The sequence below is a fragment of the Pyrgilauda ruficollis genome, unplaced genomic scaffold, assembly GCF_017590135.1.
Source record: "Pyrgilauda ruficollis isolate IOZ18807 unplaced genomic scaffold, ASM1759013v1 scaffold23, whole genome shotgun sequence".
Taxonomy (NCBI): domain Eukaryota; kingdom Metazoa; phylum Chordata; class Aves; order Passeriformes; family Passeridae; genus Pyrgilauda; species Pyrgilauda ruficollis.
The window spans coordinates 2,592,436-2,611,467 of NW_024522539.1; the positions used below are offsets into that span (position 1 = coordinate 2,592,436).

At 42.8% G+C, this 19,032-nt stretch overlaps 1 protein-coding gene across 1 annotated transcript in view; it reads left to right on the forward strand.

The window, feature by feature from the left end:
- The window catches only part of ADAMTS17 (ADAM metallopeptidase with thrombospondin type 1 motif 17), a 153,795-nt gene that overhangs the window by 89,855 nt on the left and 44,908 nt on the right, over positions 1-19,032 (forward strand). The window contains exons 11-15 of the mRNA XM_041469127.1: positions 701-802; positions 1,888-2,033; positions 4,279-4,445; positions 5,299-5,426; positions 14,189-14,309. Coding sequence (XP_041325061.1) covers positions 701-802; positions 1,888-2,033; positions 4,279-4,445; positions 5,299-5,426; positions 14,189-14,309 — 664 coding nt within the window. The remainder of the gene's footprint in view (positions 1-700; positions 803-1,887; positions 2,034-4,278; positions 4,446-5,298; positions 5,427-14,188; positions 14,310-19,032) is intronic.

Consider the following 19,032-nt stretch of genomic DNA (forward strand, 5'->3'; position numbering starts at 1 on the left):
CAAAGCATGGTGGATGCTATGGAAAATGTTACCCATGCAAAGGTCCCTTTTCCTGGTGCTTTTTCTTAAATTCTGAAAACGTTTTGGTCTGGCAGGTCACAGTTGTGATCACCACTGAGGTCCCTGCAGCACACACTGGCTGAGCAGAGCAGCAGCACTGAGGAATGATGCCCAGAATATTCTCAGTCTTTGACCCTGCCTGTCACCAAGCTCCCCCTTGTTGTACAGCACACCATGACATCCTTTCCTTTCTCATTCCGCCTTGTCCCCAGGGGCATTGCTGGCTCATTATTGCTACCACCAGCTGCAGTTACTTGAGTATCTTTTTTTTAAAAATAGGAGTAATTAAGTATCTTGGACATCTAAGCATTTGGCGTGCTTCCAAAGCACCCAACGTGGCCTCCCATATAGGATTCCTTTTTAATGGACCAGATTTATTCTTGTGAAAAGAAATCTGTTTAAATAGCGTACTTTTTTTGGGGGGTAGGTTTTGCTCCTGTCAGTGGCATCCATCAATCTCTTTCATGTTTCCAGCCTCACCACTCAATGCCAATCAATCTTTAAAAAATAATTGCTCCCAAACCAACTGGATGCCTCTGGATTCACTTGAGAAAGACTGCCTGAACTTTGAAGTGTATCCCATAATGATGGCTGGCATCTCCATAAGTAATAACTACACCTCCTTGCTTTGTGATTACAGCATTTGATGTGTGCTGGGCTCTGGTGCCTGGTGGAAGGAGACACATCCTGTAAAACAAAGTTGGACCCCCCTCTGGATGGCACCGAATGTGGCGCAGACAAGGTAATCAGGATGCTCAGCAGCAGTCACTTCTTGTTTCCCAGCATTGGGACTAATGTTTCCAAGATGTTCAGTATTTACCATAAACCCATAGCTGGTTCTGTTCTGGGTTGTTACTGGAGATAGAAAGTGTGCAGAGCATTTAGCCTGACATGTGGGGAGGTGTGGAAGATGGAGAAGAAAAAGAGGCTACTTAAAATCTTTATAGTTTCTACAAGTAGCTCAAAATAATTGAGCTGAAATTCAGTGATGTTCTGTTCCTTTTGAAGTATAATTGACTGTATTTATTTACATATGTATTTTCTGGAACTTGACTGGTTTGGTAACTCTCAGCCCCCTACTTACTGGTTTTGGACTCTAATATTTTTTCTTTTTCCCTATGGTGTAGTTGGGGAGGTAAGAAAGGGTAAAATTAAAAAGCTGGCTTCTGAAATCAAGGATTGGAACCTTTTCTTTTCCTGCAAATAAAGATAAACAATGACAAGAAAAACTGGGTCCTGGAAACCATGACAAGAAAGCTGAAAAAAAAGGTTTTTAGGCCTGTGTTTTTCTAACTGGAGGAGTCCTGGTGACTCTTTCATAAGGTTTCTTAGCAGTGCTCACTGTGTCACATCCTGGCCAGGCCAAGTTTGCTGCTTGGTCAGGAGCCAGCACAACCTATTAGAATTAGAGGGGTTTGGGGCTTGAGCCAAGTTAGGTCCAAAATACTTCAATCATTTTGTACATACTGGGAGCAGTGCTGATGAAGGCATTGCTTTAGGGTATAATTTCTTGGACTCAGTTTCTGTGAATCGTGGGGCTTTAAGTCTTAGTACTTAGATAATTATCTGCTTTATGAAGTAAGGGGCTCAGTTCTGTGATTGTTTTTTTTAATGACAGAAACCCCTTCAGGGGCTTGTTGAGAGTGACACTTAAATTTTTACATTTCACCTCCTCCCTTCCTCCTTCTCCTACTGCCATCTCACCAAAGCCTCGAATCCTTAGAAACTTAAACATGGACTTGTTGCAATCCCTCAGCCATCCTTTAAAGTCCACCTGTGCAAGGTCAGGGCTTCTTCCCAGGCTGTGCTAACGTGATTGCCTTGCAGTGGTGCCGAGCTGGGGAGTGTGTCAGTAAAACCCCCATCCCTGAGCACGTGGACGGGGACTGGAGCGTGTGGAGCCAGTGGAGTATGTGCAGCCGGACATGCGGAACAGGGGTGCGCTTCAGGCAGCGGAAATGTGACAACCCCCCGTAAGTCCTCACACCATCCTGGCTCCTTCTGCCATGCTGGCAGCCTTTTCCCTCTTGGGCAATCCTTGCTGCAAGAGTACAGGGGAGAAATGGGCAGCAGAGCTGGGCAGAAGCCCTGAGAAATTTCTCATTCACAAGCTGCGATGACCGGGTTGGAATCCTGGAGTGACTTGAAATAGGTTCTGTGCAAGTGGCTTGAAGGGTCACCTTTGGAGGTTTCCCATTGCAGTGATTCAGAGGTGGATACAGTTGAGTTAGATACATGTAGTTTGGCAGAAAAACTGATGCTGTGTTTCCCCTCCAGCACTACAGTGAATGAGGAGGGGCTGGTCTGGATCTACAGACCAAAGTGAGCCAATGTGCCATAGAGATCAGTTTTGCAGGAGTGCTTGCTCTGGGCTTGGGGAGCAATGATCAGTGTCTCAGAGCTGTGTTGGCAAAGCCCCTTGAGATGCTCTGTAGGTCAGGATGTGATGCATAAGAACAGGAAGGTTTTCATGCATGCAGAGAGCTGTGGGTGCTGTTTAGCTCCTGCACAGTGGTCGATGCTCTCTGCATGGGCTTGGATTTTTTCTGATTCAGGATGAAATGTAGGTGTTGTCCTTCATCCCTCAGGTTAGTTAAAGCCCATCTGGAAGTCTCTTTATCATTTTGGGGTCCTGAAGAGGTTACAATGGTGTCGTTTAACTGGCCACCCAACTGTGTTTATTATAACTTCACAGCCTTGGGAGCAGCCCTCCAAGCGCAGTAGCTCTGACTTTATTCAGATTTTGTGTTTTCTTCTATGCACAAAGTACCCAAAGCTTTTCTTTTTAAATTGGGGCTGAAATTCTGCATAGCAACACAGTCACTTTGAAGACGTGCCTAGATGATGGATAGGCTCACAATTGTTGCTGTTGACCTCTAATCATGTGAAAAGGATATTCTTGTTTATTCCTCTCCTTATCTGAGCTGCAGTTGCATGTCTATAATATCCAGGTTTAATTTTTACCAGCTCATTTTCCTGAAAAAGGGACTGAGCTGGTTTCTTTGCTGTCAGCTACAGTGCTGACCAAACCTAAATCCATTCATCATCGTTCATTAAATTACAGGAAATGCTCCTTCCAACATTGCACACTGATTTTAAAATTCTCTTGCTCATATACATTCTTGGCTGGAGATACACACGTGATCTTCTTTTGCTTCAGATTCCTGGCCTCAGCCCACTTCTGCAGCTGGTTTATTCACTGTCCAGAAATACTGGCTAAGGGATTTATCTTTTATTTTGTATATATTTGGTCTTGGGATTTTTTTTACAGGAATCCCTACTCCTGCCAGCTGACTCTTGAGCCTGTGGGACTATCAGTTTTTTTAAACCAGTTGCTTCACTGTTTGATTTGGTTTTTCCTCTCTGTAATTTCTTTGAACATTTACATGCATTGCCTCCCCATGGTTGTAAGGAATGTGTCATAAGCCAGTTTGCACGTGCAGGCTTTTGAGTTGTACTGCCTTGTGTTCCTGTCTAGGCTGTGGGCTATTGTTGTACAGTGGGACTGAGGAGAAAACCATTGGCTTAAACAGGGCATCCCTTTTTCAGTCCCCCCTTGTCATGTAAAAGGGTCACAGCAGCATAAATGGACTTTGATTTTTTTCAGTTCCTTTAGTTGGTGGATTCTTTTGACATAAATACAGTGAAAGGTGGCTGCCTACCAGAATGTCTCACACAGTCGCTGTTTCAGACATGTGCCAGGAGGGGCTTGGATTGCACTGTTTATTGGAAATCCCAGGCTTAAGCTCATAAGTGCAAGGCTTGGGACTGGAATTCCAGATTCCATGCTTACCTGTGGGTTTTTTGTTTGTATTCTGTTTTATCTTGCAAAGAAAATACTGACTATTGCTGAGAGTTTGAGTTTTCCTTCTTCTCTGGGGATTCATAAATAAAAACAGATAAGTTTTGCAGGTGCTTAATTCTGATGTGGCATTAGTGGCCTTTCCTGTATGTTTAAAAAACAAATGTGTGGAATGGCATGGATTTCATGGATGGAGGTTATCTGCAGCACATGTTTGTTTCTGGATACCCTGCCTACAGTGCAAGTTATAGCTGCTTCTGTGGCATTTTAATTGCAAGGAGGACACGTGCTGATGGGATGTTTGCTGTGTCTCCATCCTCAGGAGTATTTGAGGCAGGAGGCAAAGCAGGGTGGAAGGGGGAAGATGGAACATTCCAGGTGTTTGGTGCTGACCCTGGTTTTGTTCCCTGCTGCAGCCCGGGGCCGGGTGGGAAGAACTGCCGGGGGGCCAACGTGGAGCACACGGTGTGTGAGAACCTGCCCTGCCCCAAAGGGGTGCCCAGCTTCAGGGACCAGCAGTGCCAGGCCCACGACAGGTACACCAGCAAGAAGAAAAGCCTCCTGACAGCTGTCATCGTGGATGGTGAGTTTTCTCATCTCCCTCTGTAATTCTTTGCTGTTCTTTCACTGCAGTTTCTCATCTGCAGGGCTCCATTGTTGGTGAGAAAGCTGCAATAGGCCCCCTTTAGCTACAGCTGAAAGACTAATTACAATTAATTGTTCTGCCGCCCTGCTGTTCCTTTGGCCTTCTTAACAGAACATAGAGTTGTCAGTGCTTTACTCATCTTTTTGAAATGATGGGAGAGAAGTGCCTTAATTTGATTCCCAGTCTGAAATTCCCATCTGGGAATCAGACTGGGAATTTCAGACTGGGAATCAGAGAGCTGGGAATTTAAATATGAAAAAGTTCCAGTTAGTTTGGAGCTGGAAAAAAAAAAGGTGGATTCCCTATGACATAATTTATGTCACTTCAGGACATTTCAGCATGATTGTTTATCTCACCTACATTCTTTAACACTTCTTCTGGGTCTTGCTGTTCATTTGCTATTCAGCCAGATGTTGGTGGGATAGGAAATGGTTTGGAGAACTTGTTCTACTAAAATCACTGGCTGTAGCCTGAATTTTTTGAGACTAAATGACTTGATCATTGTTATCAGACTGATGAATGTTCCCTGTAGTAAACATCTTCCCTTTACAAACAGATACACAAAAGTATATCAACTAATTGGTCTTCTGTGCTGTTAAAGCCCAGTCTCACCAGTGTAACCCTTTAAATAGTTATATTTACAGTGGGGAAATGACAGACCTAAACTGAAAGCCTCATGTTGCTTCAAAGATGAGATATCCAAATGTATTCATGTAGAGAATGCATCACCATTGCCTCAGACACTTGTTTGTGCTGTTCCCAAGGGTGGTTGTCATATTTCTTTTCCCAGATAAGCCATGTGAGCTCTTCTGCTCCCCATTGGGCAAGGATTCTCCCGTGCTGGTGACAGACAGAGTCCTGGATGGAACTCCCTGCGGGCCTTACGAGACAGACCTCTGTGTACATGGCAAGTGCCAGGTGGAGTAACCTTCTCTTGTTCTATTTCTAGTGGTAGGTTCAGTCTGGGGCAGCACTGTGTTGGGGGCTGGGGGGCTGTCCCTGAGGGGAGGGGACAGCCCTGTTTTATAAGGCCCACTACAAGTGCTCCATGGCCCTGTTATTGGTCTGAGAATTGTGCTGAATGCCCGAGGTATGATATTATTCCTGAACAGCTGGGAATGCTCAAAAATCACATTTGCTTGTATGCATGGCTTGGGTGGGAAGGGACTTCTGTGAGGGGAGCAGATTGGAAGGGAAATCTGGCCTGCTTAACTGCTCTTTTTTGGCTATTAGAGGAATCACTGATAAAAGCACTGAAGCTGCAAATCAGCTTACAAATTGTCACTAGCCTGTTACAAACATTATCTTGCCAGAATCATGATGCTTTTCTGGTCCACCAGAAATACTGAGGAAGCTTTTCAGTACCAGTGGCTCCTCAGCTCCTGTAGCTACATGAGCCAGAGTTTTCAGATTGAATTCTCTTTTCCTTAGAGTGATAGCCTATAACTATTGCAGTGATTATTTCTCTCTAACCAAATTACACACACACTCAAAATGAGGTGTGGGAGATCTCTGTAATAAAACTTCATGGTTTGCTGAGAGAGTTTGTAACACATTGAATGCTAAGGAGGGCAGCTCTTAGAGCTGGTGCTTCAGGTTCCTCAAAAATTTAATGGAGTTGTGTAGACCCATATAAGATGGAGATTTAATGTTTGGACAAGGGAAGAAAGATGAGAAAATGTGTATTCAAAGATCATAAAAGACAAGAAGTTGTTTGGAGTGGGTTTTCCTGATGATGGGTTCAGGTCATTTGTCAGTTTGACAGGGCAGACCCTGCATGAGTTTCCTCTCTCCTGGTCATGGAGCACATGTTCAAAGTGTGCTGCACACACCACAGTGGTGGGAACGACAGTTCACTTGGCTACAGCAGCCTTGCCAGAGCTGGATTCTTCCTGGCAGTTCTTCCCTTTAAGTTTCTCCTCATCTAGATCTGTATCCTCTGGTAGGAGTTGCTCTTCCTGGTATTAACCAGCCTGCTGTATCCACCAGAACAGCTTTTTAGCATCACTTTTTATTTCCACTAACTTCACTGGTTTTCCCTGGGGGCACAGGGCACACCAAATTTGACATTATTTCTGATTTCTGTGAGTGGTTAAGAAATTCCAGTTTTTATTGCTTTGAACCTTCCAGGCAGGGAGATAAATGAGCACAATACCCACCTGGGTGTGAGAGAGGCTTTGGGGGCATAAAGCAGCTTTACTAATAACAATGCAAAGAGAGAAGTGAAAAATCTTTGGTTTGAATTTTGCACTGCTGGAGGAGACACTTCCCACTGTTTCTTGACAAATGATGCTGAAGAGGCATTTTTAATTCACTCTTTCTAATTTATTCCAATGAAGAATATGAATAGCAATAGTCTGGGAGCCAGTACAAGTTTGATTCTTTATAATACAAAGTGCTTTGCACATAGAGCCAGGCTCATGGTGCATCCCAAGTTACTTAATTTTTCCCAGTTTTTGGCTATATCTGAAAAAAGCTAAAACAAAAACCCATTAATAACCTTTTATAGTCAGGCCAGCTGTGCACCTCCAGCTGTGTGCCATTGACCATTACTCTGGGCTGGCCAGTTTTATTGCTCCAAACCTTCAGAACTGCCACAAATGGTAAATCAGACATCATGGCAAGGCACCTTTTTTTCATCCAGGGAGGATCAGTAGCCAGCTCCCTCCAAATGAATTCCTTTATGAGCACAGAGCACTGGAGGTACATCACGAAAAGCAAATTGCACTCTGAGTCGGGGGCAACTGCCTTTAACTGTGCAGAGAGGTGATGACAGCTGCAGAACATTCAGTCCATTTGCATCTGGCTGAGAAAAAATGTGAAATGATCAGTTCAAGCCGAGCAGATTTGAAAGCCCTGTGAACTCATTTATAATACTCCTCTGCCATATATGCAGTGCAGTGCTGAGAATTGCCATATGTGCCTGTGTACCCCATTTGCCACAGATACTTGTCTAACTAGCTGCCTATTAAACCAATTTTATTGCCATATTCATTTAATTACTCCTCTCCTTGTTTCTTTACCCGGCGTAGACAAAGCCTGGCAATAAGCATTGCAGGGGGCCTGGAGAAGAGAATAAGTGCTGAAATCAGAGGGTGGTATTACTGTTATTTATTTTCTTATGTAATCCTTCTAGTTAGAAGCTCTCAAAAGCAGGAATGACACATTGTCAGTGCAACAGACAAATTAGCAGTAACCATTGCCTGTGAACAACTAGCCCAGGAAATGTAATAGATCTTCTTCCTTCACTAGATGCTCCTAAACGCAGCTTGTGAATCATTCTTGGAGGATGAATGAATGTAGATGAACATGGCAGAGAAAAAACTGTTGCAAGGAGAGGAGGGTTTTGAGAAGGAAAGCAGGAACAGATTCTCTGAAGTCTCAAAATGCCCCAGATTTGGAGCACTAAGGGAATTTTTCTTCAGTTGTACTTTTTGAAGTTACGACAGTTTCTCTTTAAAGCTGAACTCCAATCTAAAAGGTGTCAATGAAGCCTTTGCTGTCAGCTGAAACAAAAGCATCAAAAGCAGCAGCATCTCTGTATTTATCCTTTACACCTGAAGGCAGCTGGAGTGAGTAAACTTGATTATTACTTTGATCATGCATAGAAGCACCAAAGAGCAAAGTCAACCCTAAATTTAACATGGGGGTTCCTAAATCACTTAGACTTACTCTAGCCTTATTCCTTGTTTTTGAGATTAATCATAAGGTCTTAATTCAATTTTTTCCTAATTTGAGTTGTTTTTGAGGCTGAACGTTTCAAATGCACCATTTTTTACCATCCTCTGAGCAAACTGGATCCCCTGTTCAAAGCATAGGTCTTTGACCTTTCCTCCTCAAAATGCACATGGTTTTCTAGCAAGGAATATTTATTTTCTCCAGAGATTTTTCAGAGACAGAAAATCTGTAGCAGGCTGGAGAACAAGAGCAGCCTGATGTGTTGGAGGAGGAGGAGGAGGAGGGTGAGTGCTAATTTAGGCTTTGCAGCAATTTGCCTTCCCTGTCATGGCCACTGCAGCCATGGGGAAGGTGGGGTAGGGCTGTGCAACCTGCACCTCACACTGGGTTCATCTCCTCCCATTTCCCTTCAAGTGACAAATGGCTTTCAGGGAGAGGATTCCTGAGGGGTTTTTTCTTCTCTGGACCTGTGGGGTGTGTGTTTGATGAGAGAGCACTCATGAGAACAGGGCACTTTCTAACCCCTTACTGTGTTTTGCTCTGTGCTGCTGAGGTTAATTCAAAACTGCTGGCAGAAGTGGAGCTAAAAAAAGTGTCAGATGTCACAGAGCAGAGGGGTGAGAAGAAGACAAGCTGCTCAGCTGACTGTTATGATGCACATGACCTTGTGCTGGCTTTTCTCAAAGGAGGATTAGCCTGAGCCTCATGACAGCATGAGAACTTTCCAGTGGGGACTACAGATTGTGCTTCAGGATGTAATTTAAGGTCTCTGTGAAAAGAGAGACCTCCTGTATAGCAAGAACTGGGCTAGAGATCAAGGGCAGTCTTTGCTGTGATTTAACAATTTAAGAGGTGAAGATGTTTTGGCTCTATCTGCAGTTTTCTCATTAATGTTTTGTCATATCACACCTCCTTTCAACTGGCTGGTGAATCCACGGTGTGTTTAATGATAATAAGCCACATATTAGGCTGTCCTGGCACAACAAAATCTTTACAGAACTACTTTCTTCTGAAAGTGATTGTCACACTCTATGAAAGGGGAGCACAAATTGGAAAATGGTCAGATTTTCAAAAATAGCTTCTGCAAACTGGGTAGGCAGAGTGTCAGGAGAGTGCCACAGGTAGCAGAGGAGAAATTGAAGTTGTCTACTGGACCTGCTTCTGGCAAACAGTTTTTAGATACTTAGTACCCACTTTTTGCATTTGATTGATGCCTGGAGTTCTGGCTTTGTCTCCTCACTTGAGTATTTTCCATGTATTATTCATATTCCTGCATTACAAACTGTGGTACAAGATGTTCCAGACTGGGTAGCTTGTCTCCATACAACAACTTGGCTTAGCACTGAACTTTGATAAATTATTTAGTGCATGTGCACAAAATCCAGAAGGATTGTCTGAACTGCAGAAACCTGTTGTATAATTGCCTTTTTGGTTTTTTTTCTGTGTCTGTATCTGTAGCAATGTAATCTGAGGTTAAAAAGAGTATAATGGATTTTGGTGAGTAAAGCATAGTGACAAAACGAAATCTTTATCAATATCCTACTAATTTGTGGTGTACTTTGCAGTGAGGTATAAAAAAAACAAACCCATGCTATTTCCCCCAATTTTTCTTCCATGTTGTCCCATGGAAAGCATATAATAGAGCAGAAGCAAAGGAGTTCCTGGGATGGGAAAGAGCTTTGTATTATTTGCATGTTCTCTCATGAACACAGAGGCTTTGGCACATAGCCGTCAATATCTATATGTGAAAAATCATGAATTATTGTGTCTAACACCCCCATGAGCTGCTGAGGGATCTAAGCACAAAGTCAATGGCAGATGACATTGCAGATCTAATGCAGATGAGATAATGCTGATTTAAAATAGGATGTGTCTAACTCCTGATCCAGCAGAGCTGCTCTGATTCAGACAAAATCTGAAGGCTTGGGAAATGACAGGAGGATATTTGCTGAACTAACTCCTGCACGGACTCCAGCCCTTTGCACAAAATTTGTTGTGGAACAGAAATTGAAGTATCTCAGAGATGAACTGCTTGATTAGGGACCCAGACTCACCTCATCCAGCCCTGACAGCCCCCACGACCCTCCACAGGGGCAGACGTGTTTAAAACAATGAAATAAGAATTCTCTTCCCCTCAGATCTGAATGTCACTTGCTCACATCTGTACATTCCTGTTTCATGTGGTCCATCCCCGGAGGTATCAATGGCATTGGATATTATGGACAGAAGGAATTGGCAGTGTAGATTAATCTGTCATAACCAGCCTGCTCTGTACATGATTAATTTGTAAAGTGGCACATGTTGCATCAATATTTATATTTGATCCATTGAGACAGCCAGTTAGTTCAGCATATGGGAAGCATTACAGTTTTGTGAGCCTACAATGTCATTTCTTTCACAGAGTGGGTGTATATAACAAAAATAATTGTGTTTATGTAGCAAAACATACTCTCACAAGCTGTATCAATTGAGCTCTTTCACAGCCATTGAAAATACAAATAAAAATATAATTTAAAAATACCCAAGCAATACAGAGAATAGTTCACATAGAAGAATCCAAGTGATACGTATTCAAAAGAGAAGAGTTTTCCTATGTTGGAGCCAGCTATGACTGAAGCTGGAAATACCACCCAACAAGCAGTACTTTCAGATGTTTAATTATAAAAATGAGAAGGAGAGGGAGGGAGGGAGGGAGGGAGGGAAGGAAGGGTGGATAGAGATATCAGCTTAAAGAGAATTAATTTCAGGTCTTTGGCTCAGCAAACGTGCAGTTACCTGCCTATTTAAAGATCAGTGGCTAGTTTCAAAATATGGTGTCAGAGCAAGGTACTGCCTGGGTGGAAGAGCCTTAAGAAACCTGTGGACATATTTCTGACTGTCCATGCTGAGTACCTGAAGCCCTGAAATACTTATTTTCATGTTTCTTGCCAGCATTCCCACGTTTTAAAGCTGCTTCCCTTCTCACCAGTCCATTCAAGACTGATGGAACTGAAAGTACCCAGCAATTGCTGGATGGGCTGGTCTGTGGGCTCAGTCTGCTCATCTGCAGGATAACTCTTGGGTCAGAAAACACACAGGATGTTGTTATTTACAGGGTCTTTCTTTCTTCAGAATGTAAAGGTTCCCTTTTCTGCTTCTTAATTTAATGAATTCCCTTACCTTGATTGGTTGGAGTGGACAGGAAGCAACACAAAGCAAGTGAGAGATGGCAAAGATCAAACAACTCCCTTGAACTATTTAGGTTTTAAGGGATTCTTTCTGCACTGTGAAAACTTGACTTTTGAGCAGTGAAACTTGGGATTTTCCCTTTGCATATGGTTAATCAAGCCTTCACGTTTTGGGAAGATTTCTGCAGGCTGAGGACAGCTCTGTAGGTAAAGGATGGGCAGTATAATACACAGAGCATATTGTCAGTGGGAAGCTGCTGATGTACACACTGGATGGTTTTTCCAACCAGTGCTGGAGTCTTAGGGGCTCTCACACCTTGGAGAAATCTCTCAGTTAACAGCCCAAGGACTGCTAGCAGATGCTTTGCACCCACAAAGGTGACAGCCACTGTGTTCTGCCCTTGCAGTCCTGTCTCTTCCCCTTTGATTCACTGATCCACTTGTTTTAAGAGTGGCCATGGTGGTGGTTTTGAGATTATTTTCCATGTGGGGAGTTCTCAGAGGATCAGAGTGACCAAGGTGGTCAGAAATACTGCAATGTGTTTCTAAATGACTTTGCAGCTTTGGAATCCACTGTCAAATCTTACCCAAAGCTGTTTCATTATGTACTGTTATTAAATGTACTCTTATTAAATGCACTTTCAGTTTGGAAATGATTGGAAGGCTTGGGGAGGGGGAAACGGGCTCTAATGTTTATGTAGACAACACAAAGTGCTTCCAAGGTATTTTCCCCCCATAAAGTAACAAGAATGCACCAATTTTCATCTTGTAGCCAAGAAAAAAAAAGTGTTTTATTCTCTTAGAGATATTCCTTTGTAAGAAGCCATTTCCTGACCCAAATGTGATGGGCGCTTTAAGTCTCAAGGCCTGGATTGAGGGAAAAGTTTGCCCTGTGAATGGGAGTAATGGTGCCATTGAAGAGGAGGGTGCAAGGGCCGTTCCCAGTTCCTTCCTCACAGGGCATAGGGTGAAGATGAAAGGTAAAAACCAGCAAAGATACTGGGTGTTACATTTGTGGATTCAGTGGGTTCTTTCCATGCCTCTCAAGGGCCTCTCCAGTGGAAGGGTGTCAGTGAGCAAGTAAAGGTGTGAGGAGATGCCATGTCTTGAGCCCCAGTCCCAGATGAGGGGGGACTCAGCCTTCCCAAGCTTTGCTGGCTCACACTGGTTTCCATTATCTGGGGAACTCCAGCGTAAATACAAAGCATGTGATTGCCAACTCCTCATTCTTTCCCTGCCTCCGTTAGAGTGCTACAGACTCCTCATGTAGCTCTGGGAATAAGTGTGGTTCAACACTCATTATGTTCCCTTTATTCATGTGTGTGCTCACATAGTGCTAATAACAATGCAGCACAATAAAAGATAGCACCAGAGCCTTAAATTAAACACAGCCTTTCCAGTATCTCAGCAGGGTGGCAGGCAGACATTTATTTCCAGCTGCCTTTCAGCAACCCCATTAATAAATCATCCTGATTTTCCTGGAAGGAGAACTGCTGGGACATCCTTCTGTTCTGGGGGCAGAATCACGTTCAATATCCCAAAATTATTTGTTGGACATGGGCGTGAAGTTCAGGCTTGAGAATTGCAACTGCCAGAAACTCCACGATCTTCTTCCTCCCTCTTTTAACTCCCATTTATGCATTTATACAGGTTTTTTCCTGCTGTTCCTGTGCACCAATGTAGGTGCTGTGCCAGTTAATGAGCAGCATTTCCCTGGTGTGTGTTTAGGATGATCACCCTCTCTCAGCATGTCGGTCCCTAATGATTTACCCAGACAAGCTTTGCATCAGCACATGGTGGAATGCTGGCAGTCTTTGATCCCTGAAATACATCTGGACTCAGGCAGTGGCCAGGGTCTTCTGAAACAAGGGGAATGTTGGAATTCTGATCCAAATTGCATTGCTTACATGCAGACAGGCTCAGATAAACAGCCCGAGTTCTCTTAATATTTCCCTGCTTACCCTATTTTTCAAAATGTTTGTTGTTTTGATTGTTCCCTAAGATATCTCTCCAACTTTCCTCTGGCTTCATCATAGGAAGGCAAAGAAGGGAGAGACCCAATAGCCTTATTCAAATAAGTCTTACTAGTGACAGTCCTGCTACTCATTTGCCAAGAAACTGTTTATCTATGCAGAATAAATCTTAAACTCATTTTTAATAGTGCAATCTCTGCTAATAACTTGCATAATGACAAGGCTTATTTCAGTAGAAATTTATGTTTTAAGAGTGGATTGCTGATCAATTTGAGGGTCTTAAATGGACAGAATACAATTTATATAGATTAATGACAGATCTGCAAGAGTGGAATGTTCACCATCATAACCTGTGAATGCTTTGTGAATAAGGAAGATTATAGTGATAATCCCGACAGCTACAGGGAGAATATTGTGACTCTTCCCTTGTATGGAAGCAGAATTGTAGGTTTATATTGGGAAAAAAAAAAAGGTATATATATAAAATTATGAAAACGCCATTTATAATGAAGCTTTAGGTGAAACTGTTAGATTTTTATCATTTATTTTTCAATTGAATGTTGATTCTTAATATAGTGCAAGCATGTGGAAAATTTCATAATTGCCTAGGCAGTCCTGTGGTAGAAATTGGCCTGATAAGGAACTGACCTGCTTCCACTGAACTACTCTTTCATTTCAGGTATCTTGAGCCATCTCATTAATGAGGTCTTTTTTCAGGTATTTCAAAAGTTTAATTAAGAGTTCAATGTTTTCTCTCCATTCAGGTTTTCAGTCAGATGTCAATCTTAGTGTTGACCTCATTATTTAGAGATGCTCTAACCTTGCAAATGAAGTAATGGGGGTCTCTGGTTGTTGTCATTAGAAAATTGGCTGTGATGGGATCATTGGCTCAGCTGCCAAAGAGGATCGCTGTGGGATCTGCAGTGGAGATGGGAAAACCTGCAAAGTGGTGAAAGGAGACTTCAACCACACCAAGGGAATGGGTGAGTAACACTGGGCTTCTCCTACCTGCTGGAGGAGAGTTGGGATAGCAGGAGCAGCTCTTCTTCTTGGGTAGCACTGGGGTCACCTAGCAAAAACACCTAGTTTGTGTTCCTAAGGAACACAAAACAAACCCCAACTCACTTCAGGTGTGATATCCCATCTGCCTCTTACTCGGTCACCCAGATATCAGCCACTGCCTCTGCCTGAAATTCAGACTGAAGTTGTGTTTCTCATTCTGAGTGCTACTGGTGCTGATGATTTTAAATAGGAGACAAAATCACAGAATCTTTCCCAGCAGGAGGGAAGTTGGATTTCAGCACCATCTTTGAGGTCTCAGAATAATGCATGTTCCATGTTGTAGATGATTCATGTTATAATCAGAATATCTCAGCTAAAGGAAAGAACAGTTCACTCCCCTCTGAATATTTTTACTGATTCTCTGCCAGCAAAAATATCCAGTATAGGATATAGGAGTTTGGAATTAAGACTTTTCCCTTTCTTGTTAAACATTATTGTATGTACAGCTTGGTGTTTGAATTAGTCTTTGTTCCAGGGTTTCTGTACTACACTTCTGAGAACTCTTATCACACACATCCTAATTAGCCAAAGGGAGGGAAAGCCATGTCCAGAACTTGGAAGCTGCTCCAGGAGGAAGCAATTGTCCAGAAAAAAAATTATTTCCCATTCAGTGAATACAGAACTGGCATTCCTGTATGGAGAAATACATTCAGTGTGCTGCTCCAGGGCTGAGTTCCACAAAGCACATGAAAATCCCCTTTAAGCACACACTTCAGTTCAGTTGAGTGGCTAAAGCAGCACCAGTGCTTAGTCCAGGTCTCAGCTCTGAAGTCTGAGGCTCTGATTTTGTTCACTGACCTCTTCCTCTGCACCCTCCTCCTCACCTGTGGGGCCAGCTGGGATCTGTCACCTCCTGTGAGATGTAGGTAGGATTTCCCACCTGCACCACATCTCTCTGGAGCACATCTGTGTGCTTGGCCAACCTGTTGAATGGTTTCCTGCATTAGTGCCTTTGACTCTTTTGTCCCAATTATTTTCCCCCCACTTACATCAAGTCTTTTGCATTTGTTGCAAGTGGTGGGAAAAGTTCCTTATTTCCATTGAAAAAACCCCAGCTATTCTCCATTTCTGTAGCAGCTTATACAACCTTCATGGATTTCTTACATGCTGCTGAAGAGTAGCTATCTTTTTTCCAATGAGTCTACAAAACATTTTGTGCAGATAAATACAAAATTTCTGGGTCGCTGCCAGGAGGTTACACCCGTTTCCAGCTACACAGACTGCTTGAGGTGGTGACTTTACAAGGCTGTAGGAGCAGAGCAGCTTCAGCCTTAATTGGCTGCCAGGATTCTGCAGGAGGTTTTCACCCCCAGTGCCCTGGAACCTAATCAGAAAGAATTCCTGATGACTCGTGGGCAGTGTTCAAGCATTCAGATTCTCTGCTGATCATCTCAGACACACAAACCTGTCAAAGTGTTGCTTTGTCAATGCAATGTTTCCACCTTTAGCCATCTCACTTAATCTAGAAGATAATTGTTATTACCAGTATAACCTCATAGCCATTTATTAGATGTTTTGTTTTATTTTTAATTTAATTTGGAAAGTTAATTACATTTTATGTCTGCTTCCATCCATTTCTGTTTACATGCTGCTGTTTTGCAGAATCAGGTCCTCAGTGAACCCACTGAATTTCATGCAGTAAACAAAGCTCCAGGTCTGGGGTATCACAAGTGAACATGGTGTTACTCAAGGGAAAAAAAGGCTTTTTATTTTAAATTGACAGTTAGCAAAAATGTGCAAAAATGTTATCGAAGCTGGGGCAAAGAAAGATCCACAATATTCTGGTGATAACAAGTTCAATGTTTGGGTGTGTAAATGATTGCACAGTTCAGTGGCAAATCCTCACCACCTGGCTGCATTCCAAGTCAAGGCCAAGACCCCAAGTCCAGTGTGCTGATTTATTATTTCAAAAGAGAATAGACTTCAAACATCAAGACATTGATTGTTTTGGAGTGGGATCTGTTTGGGGAATTGCAGCTGCAGCCTTGAGCCTTGGCTCTGCCCGTGGGACTCCTCTGGTTGCAGGATTGGTCCTTCTGTGTCCTGTGATTGCAAATGATGATGTGGAGCCCTGTGAACTGAACTAAACCCCTGCCAACTCCTTTCTGTTTCTTAGTAACCAATAGTCATTGTAAGAAGGTTTCCACATGTGTGATGGCAAAGGCAAAGGCTGTTCCCAAGTGTTTCTCGTGTAAGATACTTGAATGCTGTTTGCAGTGTCAGTGGGTGTCGGTGAAATCCTTTGGTGTTGGTTCTTTATCTTCATTTTGTCGGATTAGATGGGGAAATTTGGTATCAAAAGCCATGGATAAACTTCAAGTCCTTTTACTGTTTCACTTGCCTTGTCAGAGATATAGTGCAGAGCCTTTTAGGGAACCTATCCTGGAAAGGAAGCCAAATTTTCATGCACCAAGCAAAAAGAACCAGATCTATTTCTTTTTTTCCCCAACTTTAATACCACAGAGGTTCTGTCACCCTGGTGGGAAAGATGGTGGAACATTCAGAGTGCCTCAGAGGAGATCCAGCAGTTCAGCTCTTACCACCTGTGATCCAGGGTGATCCAACTGGAAATGGACCCCATTTTTCTGCTGGAGAGGAGGTCAAAAGCCTTAATTTATGATGCTAAACATCACATACACTTGTGTGCAGCTGGCTGTCTTCAGCAGGCCAGCTGAATGCACTGTTTAGACTGAGGTTTCCTTTCGACTGGCAGCATGCCCTGTACCTATTTCTACGAAATAATTTTTCAAAACCAAACAGAGTTGTTCTGAAGTCCACCTCTGTCACTCTGCCACTGTACAGGGGACCTAGAAATGAAGAACAGCTATTGTACTCCTGTCTGTTGGGGAGCTGATTTATCACTGACAACTTCTCCAAGGTTGTGCCTGTGATGCTCAGAGACCTGGGTCTGTCTCTCCTGATTTTTCTCAGCCACATCAAGATTTTCATTTATGATTGTGATTCAAAAAAATTTATGGTTATAATTCAAAAGAATGTTTGGATTTTTTTTAAGTGGCAGAATCTAATACAGTGAGATATGCCAGTTGTTGTAACTATATTTTGGGAAGGGAAAAGTACATATTTGCTAGGATTTTTTCTTTTTAAGATGTTGGAAAAGTAGGGCTTTTATTGCATATGCTGTTTGTCCAGCACTTATGAAAAGAAATTTAAACAGTAGTATTGTTGTGCTGGCTGGGAGCATCTTTAGCCAACACAAAAATATCTTTTTTTTTGTCAATAGGGTGCACATGTAAATTACAAGAAAATAGAACTCTACCTAATCTTTAACTCAGAGATCCCTTATAGGGGTTTCATCAGAACGTGCAAGTTAGAAATCCCAGTTACCAACTCTGCAGAAATAGTAGGAGGCTTTGAAATTTATCCATGGCTCTTCAGAGAAATGATTTTCTTACAAATGAGCTATCCCATGGCTGGAAGTGGACAGATGCCAATGCAGGATTTATTCTCAAGCTAAAAGCAAAGGACAATCATCACAGCTATTCAGAAAACAGACACATAATTTGCACTCTACTGCAACAAGCAGTAATTAGCAAAAGCTGCAAGGTGGGAAGGAGATGGACTCTGGGATGCTCAGCTGGTGCCTGTCCCTGAAATGCCATGGAAGCTATGCTGGCCTTGGCTGGCAGGTAAGCAGGACAGCCCGAACTCCTTGGCTTCTACCTTGAGATGTTTGTTCAAAGCACTTTTGGGAGGTTTGATAATGGGCTGGGCACTGTTGACCTTCTCACACCTGATTTTGGTGTGTACAGGGATAAGACAGGAAGGCGCAGTGCCCGGGGATTGGTACTTTCAGCCATGGGATCATTTTTCCTTCACCTCTGAGTCCATCTTTCACTGCAGTGTGAACCAGAAGAGTTTTGCAGTAGATCAATGGCATTCTGAAGTTCACACCAAACTTTCTGTTCTTTCTGGGAGTAATAACAATGGCTAACAATGGATTTTTCTGTGTGGGCTGCTTTCCTCTTGCAAATCTCTCCAGCATTTAAATGAAGATACAGTAGCCACTGTTCACATATTAATCTCCTTGATGACAAAGCCACCTCTTTGTTCTGGTGTCTCTCCTAATACGAATTATACCATAAAATTTGTATCTAGGATTTGCTTCAATCACAGTCTTACATTCCTGAGACACTGATGTAATGCAGATTATCCAGAAAGATTGGTGTGTGCCAAAGTAACTGTTCCCAAGGTGGAGTATGCTGCGTACAGCACTAAATTATCAAATAATAAAGTTCTCCTGTTGTATTTTCAAAGCTTCATCTTAACAGGCTGATTTATGGGTGAAATTACTAAAAATACTGCCTGATAGTAGCCAAATCTCATCAGTCTTTAACCAGTTCCTCATTTAAAGATGAACTTTAAGCTCAACCTTGCAAACCCTGGCCTTGCAGACAATTATCCTTAGACCTAACAGAGCTTTGAGAGTCCTTGACTGGGGGCCAACTCTGAGGCTTTTTGTGGTCATTCTAGCTGACATTTGATAATCTTTCTGGCAATCTGCAGTTACAGTTTGCTTAATAAAATGTGCCTGGAAAACACTGGAGGTGTTTCCTGGTGCACTTATCTCAAAGATGAGGAATCTGTGACCACAAGCCTCCCACCAGCTCTGAGGACCAGAGTGGA